The sequence below is a fragment of the Cebidichthys violaceus genome, unplaced genomic scaffold (genome assembly GCF_023349555.1).
Source record: "Cebidichthys violaceus isolate CVI_PGR_0920_01 unplaced genomic scaffold, fCebVio1.0.p SCAF_5, whole genome shotgun sequence".
Lineage (NCBI taxonomy): Eukaryota > Metazoa > Chordata > Actinopteri > Perciformes > Stichaeidae > Cebidichthys > Cebidichthys violaceus.
In genome coordinates, this window is record NW_027176705.1 from 2865885 (window position 1) to 2875071 (window position 9187).

The following is a 9187-nucleotide window of genomic DNA, read 5'->3' on the forward strand; positions in this document are numbered from 1 at the left end:
CGACCAGGCACTTACACTATTTGTAGCAGGTGTTGGTTAGCTAGAAAACATATCGACCAAAAAACTTCTCCAACGTCACTGGAAATGGCCACCAGTCCGTCATGGAGGTTAAAACGTTATGCGCGTTTCCTTCGAGGCGCTGCAGGGGGAAAGCCCTGGAAGGTAAATTGCATTTAACGTTACTGGACCCCCTCATACTAGCTAGCTAAGATGAGCTAAAGCCAGTTTTGCTACTGAGCTAACGTTAGCGTCTCGTTGCATAGTCTTTAAACCTCCCCAGTTGAAGGGCTATATTAAGGCTATTATTCTTGTGTGTTACAAGTTTTATCAAAAGAAGTATGTTTCAATATAAAAATAAGAGCCTTTGAATTTGTTGACATGAGTCAAAGTTTTTCGCAGAGGGATCTTTGGATCTCTTTTTATCTAAAGATAAAAAAAAACATGGCGATTATGTCTGACAGTATATTTTCTGATTCATGGAGTGAATAAAATATTGCAGAAATCAGGCTATGAATATATCATTCATGTTTACGTTGGTTAAGCATTACTTAAGTGGAGAATGCAAAAAAATCATTTAGAGTCTTTAAAGATATATATGGTAAAATTCCAAATATTTAGCAAAACATTATTGTTTTATACATAACCATGAAACTTCCCAAATTGACTACTTACGTCACAGCTTTTTTTGTATTGAAAGTTTTCTTAAATTTTATGTTTTAATAACGCAAATGAGGCATTATCTAATGCTCACTTTTGGTGAATTTAGGATAAATCTACAGATGCAAATACACAAAGTGTAGTAAGATGAACACCTGAATGTGTATTTTGGATGTTTTCTTTCCACTAGTCTGAGAGAAGACAAACATAGCCCATCCCCACCATGTTTTTTGAGTTCAAATCATTTCACCGAAAATGCTTATTTTGCCAAATTAACAGTCAGAAAATTCAAGTAATTCAGTTAGATGTATTAAAATGAGAAAAGCAGCCAAAAAAATATAATGTAGAACCGTTTCACTTTATGTTGGAGAGACATCATGTTAACTGATAAGACCTTTGTTTGAAGCAGTTCTGCAGTAATTCCCAGCCCTGGTTTAAATTCAGTTTTGGTATTCACATGGTGGTTGATACAAAAACAAAAAACTCACACACACTTCAAGACACAAAAACAGAACTCCAGAAATAGATTGAAAATACAACAGTAATTTAATCAAAACAATGTGAAAGGGACAGCATCTGTGGCAGCATTGGCCTTTTTTTTTTTTACACCAGATATTTTGACTTGTCAAAGTAGAAATAGCACAGGTGTTACAAACATGTATAATGGATCCGTTTTTATTATTTACACCTGGGATTGTTCCTGCTGAGACATGTCAAATGAAAATGCCTGTTGTAACACTAAGTGAGATACCTTGTGTCAGGCAAAGTGAGCTGTTGTAAGACCATCCTCTGGTCATTAATTCTTGTATTTTGTAGACTAGACTTAGAATAGACTAGTCGACAATTTTTTTATACTACTTAACACCTTTTTGTAGTTGCATTCCTTATTGAAGTGCTGCATGTCCCCTTAGTCAAAGCACATGGAGAGTTTCACATGCTTCAAGTAAAACATACACTGTAAAACTCCCTTATTGTAGCTTTGGATAAATGCATTAGCTAAATAAATGTAATGTAAAACAATTTTGAAATGACGGAATAAACAAATACATTATAGATCTATGACCACTGCCTTAGAGACTTTTTCACAGTTTCAAAGTTACAACAATTTGCTGAATATTGTGTACTTCTGGAAGTTTGTGTTTTCTGCTAATGTCAAACACAATCAGGTAACCTCATTTTTACAATTGTCAATTTTTTTCCCCTCACCTGTTATTCATCTTTTACTTGTCATTTATCCGAGTAGTGTTTTCAGCTGCGAGTTGGGAATGCAGAGATTTAGTGACGCTGTAACACATTATGAAGATCTAGCTTTAAAGATTGTGGTTTCGTCTTAAATTAACAATGTCTAACTCTAGATGTACCTGTATGTTTAGTGTGAAGACAGTAACTGTGTGACAACTGAGAATAGAACCAAAACTACAGTTCAAAATGAGTTTAGGTGCATTCACACTCCACCCACATGCACATTGCAGGGTGTAATATACAGTTCAAGGCAATTTATGAGGGTGGAATTGCAAAATTGTATCAACTTATTTATAATAAAAAGTCATCTAGATACTCATGATCTTATAAAACACCAGATCAGATAGAACTTTGTGGTCTTATTTAGGCTACCTTAACTTGAAAAAAAGCACACATTTGTTTTAACATGAATAGATAGACGTATCATGAGTTGATCAGGAAAAGTAATTACTTTAACTTTGCACCAGCTAATAATCTCTTTTTTCTTTTCACCAGATATTTGAGGCAAATGGCAATAAACCAGAAATATTCCTCACAATTGTGGAATCTGGATACTTGCTGGTATTGCAAGGACAGGACAGCTTGGTAAGAAGACTGTGTGGCTAGATTTACCGTTTTACTTTACGATATGCATACTTGTGCTGGGTGGTATGACCAACGATTTGTATCACGGTATTTTTTAAGATTCTAGCGGTATTTTTTTAAGATTCACGGTATTTTTTTTCTTCCCTTTACTGTGTTTTTATATAGGTTTATAGTAGCTTACTCTACTGTCAGGAGTACATAGAATATAAAAACATTTTAATGTCGTCATGTATAAAGGCTTTGATTACTAGAGGGTTTGCTTTGCCCCACAAAATGTTACAATATATGAAGGAATCAGAATGCATGAAACAGTTGTAGAATGTAAAAAAAAAATTACAGTGCAAACTGCAACGTAGTAAAAACAGAACTTGAATTTTTACAATTTGAAGACAGTTGTATAAACACTGTAAACTGACCTACAGTGTTGTAGAAAAGTGGGCGACTGTACGTAGCGCCGTTTCCAGCTTGCTTCGGTGTTGTTCGTATAATGTTGGGAAACGCAGTTTGACTGAAGTATTTTCTCCCCGGTAAGACATACCTTGAATCCAGTGTTTTAATCATTGCTCTGAACCCGTCTTTCTCCATGTCCTTGCAGAGGTGGATTGTTATTGCGTTCGTAATACCGCTTGCTTTTCTTGTCATATGCAGTGCCTCGAGCACATACCTCTTCAAGCAATGTCTGACCCTTTGGCTTCACTGTTTCACTAGCGTGAACGTTACTGGTTGACGGCATCTCCGGTCTCTCTTTGTTCATCCTGCATCGCTCTTTTCTGTTCATAATATCTTTCAAATGGATGTTATGCATTAATTGTGATTCCATCAGGATAAAAGGGAAACATACGAAAAGACCTCCATTTTGGGTTTCAATATAACATATTCTGAATGATTAATAATAGATACAATTATTTAGATCAACATGATTGTGGTTTACAATATCATGAGCATAGGTTATTCGAATGTTGACAAAATTAAAGCAGACTTCAGTCTTGTGCATATAGAGAAATCATACTTTTTAAATTGGTGTAGTGTCACAATTCGAAAATAGCAGGTTTGGACCCAAATACTGATCATGCAGCAGCAGGTGGTGTGCAATGATTTAATGACACATAATAAACTTACTGATGCAGTCCAAAAACAGGCAGGCAACAGAGGCAAATCCAAAACACAAACCGGGAACACTAAAACATCTGAAAGCTGACATTAGTAACTTCTCACCAGGAGAGACGACAAACTGGCACACAGACTAAATCCACAAGAAGAGCAGAGTGATTAGACACAGGTGGAGCCAATCAGGGCGGGGCAGACAATCACAAAGGCGGGAAAACGCACAAGGAAAGACGTAAAACAGAACATGAGGAGTGAACATACAAAATATAACAGGAAACTGTTGTTTCGTCTGTTTCCTGTTATATTTTGTTATATTTTGTACAGATGAATAAAAAACCTCTAGATAACTGATCACATAAAATCAAAAGCAGATAATCTAATTTAGGCCACAAAAAGGTTATAATGCCAGAAAGTATGTTCAAGAAGTCCGAGGGCTGCGGACACAGACAGCTCTGTGGTGTACATCGATTCATTTTGGATGTTCACTTACAGAGTTCTAGCTCATAAGACCATAACATTTCCACTCTGGACTGCAGCAGGTGTCATTGAACGGAACACTGCGTTGCGTAGGTGTTGCGCTCACCTTTACTTGAAGCTCTGCAATTCAAAAAAATAAATTGTTGCTATAGGGAAAGTGCTTGAAATCCTTTAAGGCTGCAAGCTGTGATTGTCATGCTCTGACACTAGCAACCTGAAGTATGTCACAGTTGTACTACTGGTAGCCCTCCCCCATATGGAGGTAACATTGAATATGGATTATATTAAATATTAGCAATGCTGCTCCAAATTTGACAGTCCTGGATGGAACGTGACTGCTCTGCCACTCTCTTCAAAGAGTGCACATGAGTCATGGACCTCTACATTTTAGCTTCTGTGTTCCTTTGTATGCTGTGTTTTCACTACAGCTTCTCTGTGAATATAAAGAAATGAAAAATCTGTATGTTAATGTAAAGACAGTAAAAGTTGCTTTTTTTCAATTACAAAGAAAAAGTACACAATTCTCTCAGCAGATTTTCTGGGATGTAAATCTGTAACAGAAATCTGCTTTCCAGATAAAAGGCTTCAATTGAAGGCCTTATGAAATATTCTGCTGAAGAGCATGACATTTCTGCTGAAATCTGATGGCATTTGATCACATTGCTTTGGTTGGGTCACGCCAAATGTCCCTCAGAACTTTTTGGGTTACAGGTTCAAAATCAGTAATACTATTTGGAAAATGTTCATGTTCAGGCTCACATAAAGCTAAAACGCACTTCAGGTTTTTGTTCAGATTTTAAAATATTATATGTGGTAGACAGAGTTTACCTGCCTCGATTCAATTTCTATTTTAAATTACATTTGTTGCCCTTTTCGAACATTGGTTTGTTGCCAACCTGGGCACAGCAGAGTGACATGTACATCTTAATTCCACAAATAGGTCAATACCAGTTGTGGACAGTCAGGTGAAGAAATAAATGACCAAAGTCACAACCACAAATAATGGGCTTAAGCAGGTGAACCTTATCTATAGGTGTGCTGCACTGCAGAAGTAAGCAGGTAACATTGTAAAAGTAGAACATGATAACTCATTATTGTGGCCGTTAAACATAAAATAGTGAACTTCCTGCCCTACAGACGACATAAATGTGACGGACTACTGTCTCATTAATGGACTTCTGGCAGGTGACACAACTATCTTGCTGCGCCAGGGTGTCGAGCCAGACGGATATTCAGGTCAGACTGCAGAGAGCTTTCACCGAGGATGATAGACTGGTCTGTCAGATTGGTGCAGTGAATGCTCAGGAACGTCCAACACAGAGAGCTTCGGCCTCTAGGCTTCACGATGAAGTCTGAAGGAGACGTTTGGAATAGTTTTTGGAACACTACTGGAAGTATGAAACACCATTCCTCCAATAGATATTTCCTCATTTGGTGTTTCGATGATGATGGTCGAGAGCACTGGTCCCAAATACCCAAATGTTTCCAACTGGGTTGGGAGCTGAATGACTTTAAATATGATTCACATAATTTTCATATTCCTCATAACCATTTAGTGACCCCTCCTGCCTTGTCTGGAAACATCTACATTTGATAGATATCTGCACACATTTATTCAGATTATTCCTTTACTTAATTGCAAACTGTACAGTTGGTCACCTACATTTGCATTTGAATGAAAATTCAAATCCAATAACGTGTTTTCCTAATTGGTATGTAATAAAGCATTTGAATATCCCACAGAAAACAAGCTTATCCCAAAAAAAATCACGAGTCTGTCTTAATTATATACTTGTTTATTTCCATAATTCAATTTCCAGAAATATATCTGTTTTTGCATTGAAACCAGATTCACTAGGGTGAGCTTACTATTACTTAATTATTAAGCATGATAATGTTATCAGTTTAAAAAATGTGTATTATTAACACTGGATGTGGAATGACTGTGTTATATACTACAATAGCACACCTACTTCCTGCATGGTGCAGTGCCATTGTTCAAAGGAAACCCCTGTTGGTATACCTACATTGTTATGCCTACATTGTTATTTTCAAAGTCTTTAAAAAAAGCACATTTAGCAAAATATGCCGATCACACTATTAGGCTATTGTTGTTTACATGTGCTTGTTTGATTCCCTGTGTGAAAAAGCTTTCTGTAAGCCTCAAAGCTGAGGCTCGCAGGTTATTAAGCAAATAGAGACCCCTGCAGACAGTTTTAGGTAACCATTTTAGAATGAGTGGAAATGAAGTTGCTCTTACATGGAGCAGTACAAAAGAAGACAATTATACATTCCTAAAAATATCCCCAAAAATATTGTTTTATATATATTATCCATGAGTTAATGTAACTGCTTCCTGTCCTGGCTGCTGAAACCGTTTGTTCTCTTCTCTTTCCTCAGGATACAATCCCTTTGCTCTGTGGATCGGATTGTCTCAAAGTACACCAGAACTCTGATAACCTGATGTTTCGATATACTGTGATGGTGAGTCTTGAGATGCATTTCAATCCCACATTTGGTAGTATTTTCTCCAGTTATGTCCTCGTACCTTAATTCCCGCTCACGATCATTACATTTATTACACTATAACTAAATAAAAACAATGACTAGTAGTCTAGGTCTGGATTTTATGTTTGTTTTTTTAATACTGTTTATTCAGGTACTGTGGTGAACGGCATTGCATTTGGATGTCTCCTTGTGTAGAAAATGGTGTTTTCATTGGCACATCTCAGATTGACAAACACAGATTGTGGAATTTTGCAGGGAGAGAGCCGCATGATGAGGATGCAGTTTGATGGAAGTAGCAGGGCAGAGGCAATTAAGGAGTGTTCAAGTGCTGTGGAAAAACTGACAGAGTACACGTCTGCCACCACTCTGGATGACACCCCATTGCCCCCGAATCAGTCCCCCGCTGAGGCCTCTGCACCAGTGATACAGGTCTCCCACTTAACAATTTAGTAAATAAAATGTCTATCTCGTAACCAGCACTGACACCCAGATAACATGTTTGTATGTTTAAAATGAAAACTTGAGTCTGGTTCATGGCTCTACATTATCAAAGAGCACTGATCTCGTATGTCACCATTTATCGTACAGTATTTTGTGAATTTAAAAAGTATGTCAGCATCATTTTAAGTGCTATAATTAAAGTTTTATAGTCCATACTGATTGCTTAATCAACAGTATCGTGCTTCAGTGCTGTGGTCAGCTTCAACAGCAGTGGAGAAGTTATTCTCACTAGATGGCGCTGTTTACAACACTGTCTTATCCTTAGAGGTGACATTACAGCTACAGTAGGTCGACTGAGATGGAGCATACATGAATCATTAGCCAATCACAATACAATATATGGTGTAGAATAGAGCGTGTCCCACCCCACACCTCACCACACGCACAGACAGGAATGTAGAATAATAATATCATGAATTAACCTCTTTTCCCAAGAAATTGGTTCTTATTGCCTTATTGCCAGTCAAATTATTGAATATTAAGACAAACACTTTGGTCTCAAAGCTAATAACTAACAACAATGTAACATGCCAGCTTTTAGCCAGTTGAAGTTTACACTATAGGGATGAGATTGTTGGTGCTGTATCATACAAGTCTCCTTCATTTCAGTAGCAGTCTTTTATTTACTTCTTAAACTTGAAAACACTCAAAGCATACGTTTGATGAGTGTGTGGATACTGAGTAGAACTTAGACTCAGCCATCTGGTTTACAGCGTCTAACATGAAGGACAGAGGACGGACTCGGCCGTGGGTTTGAATGTGACCTTTAGTGAACAGACCCACTGAAGGAGTTCACAGAGCACATGAAAGGATTTTTAGGGGTGGATGTGTTTCAATTAGTAATGAAGCCATTGATTGGTCTCTTAACCCTGTGGAGTCATGCTGGGTTGGTCAAATATTGTTTCTTCTTTTTGTGTGTCAGCAGACTTGTCAGGGAAAGGCTGTGGGAGTTGATCCTGAGGTTGTCCGAGGATCATTGTCCATCAAGCGTCTTACCCAGGTAGTGACTGGAACAACATTGAACATCCTCTGTGCAACATATTATTTGCAATTTTGTGTAACTTTAACTAATGTGCACTATATGTGTTTTTTTACTTCATGAGCTGCAGGGTGTTCAGTTAATTGACTTTCTAAATTATGAACATTAACGCAGGTTTCTCAATTATTGTTCTCTTTTTGATTTCACTGAAGTATTTGTTGGACCCTCCACAGCACATGTTGGGAGAGACTGCTGTGACTCTACCTCAAGTATATCGCCACGGCTCTTTGGCACAAGGTGACCTGGGGCCCGTCCTGCGTGTTTGTCTGCTGGATCCCAGCTTTCCTGCACTCGTGGAGAAAGTGGAAGGGGAGCTGAGGAAACTGCTTCAAGACTGAAGAATCTCAACAAACGCTGAAGGCAGAAAGGTCAACACGGTGTGATTCTGGTATAGCTTGTGTAGGCAGTGCCTCTTGGTGTTGGAATGTTTCTAGCTTGTTTAAAATGTTACACATTGGTTGTTATTGTGTATATGTGTTCTGCAGATGATGCTTTGATGGTTTGTAATGTAGGTGGTTAAGAAGAACTTGCAAAGCAAATAAAATCTGGATTCAATTTTACATTTTTTATTCAGAAAAAAAAATATTGGTCTCACTCATATGTCTGATCGTGGCTATATACTCTGGTCCCTCTTTTCCCACCTTAATGCAGGTCCATTTCCACCGCAACACACATGGATACATCGTACTGAAAGAGGAGTCATGCAGCTACAGCAGTGAATTTTGCTATGCCAGCTTCCAAGTGATCCCACAATATTAAAGCTTCACTGAGTAAAACAAACTGCCCTCCATATATCTATTTAAGAATACATATTGCATAGGATTATAGCCATGCTATACAGTTAGAGAGGAAAATAAATAAAAAAACAATTAATGAAATTGGGAAATATAAAAAAAATATTTTTTAAAGATTTCCTATCATTTGAACACTCATACTTCAACATATACAAGACACCTAAGTTACTCTGGAAAGAAAAAAATAATAATACACTTATCATTTTTGTTTAGATAGTTAAACACACATAAGTCATTTTCTGTAATCACTCTCAATTAAATTGAAATACTGCCATTG

General features: G+C 37.4%; 1 protein-coding gene across 2 annotated transcripts; it reads left to right on the top strand.

Annotated features, from left to right (window-relative positions):
- Positions 1-8676, top strand: rec114 (REC114 meiotic recombination protein). Of its 2 annotated transcripts, none has more exons than XM_068730379.1 (6): positions 1-162; positions 2395-2484; positions 6469-6552; positions 6832-7005; positions 8003-8077; positions 8269-8676. In XM_068730379.1, the coding sequence occupies exons 1-6, from the start codon at positions 85-87 to the stop codon at positions 8452-8454; spliced, it is 687 nt and encodes a 228-aa protein (XP_068586480.1). In that variant the 5' UTR covers positions 1-84; the 3' UTR covers positions 8455-8676. The 2 variants fall into 2 exon arrangements, with proteins under 2 accessions (XP_068586480.1, XP_068586482.1); XM_068730381.1 differs by having other exon boundaries at positions 8290-8676.
- Positions 8677-9187: the final 511 nt, after the last annotated feature.

Coding starts and splice junctions, on each gene's coding strand:
- rec114 (XM_068730379.1), top strand. CDS start 85: ATGGCCACCAGTCCGTCATGGAGGTTAAAACGTTATGCGCGTTTCCTT. Junction 163..2,394: donor CAGGGGGAAAGCCCTGGAAG/GTAAATTGCATT, acceptor TCTTTTCACCAG/ATATTTGAGGCAAATGGCAA. Junction 7,006..8,002: donor CCTCTGCACCAGTGATACAG/GTCTCCCACTTA, acceptor GTGTGTCAGCAG/ACTTGTCAGGGAAAGGCTGT.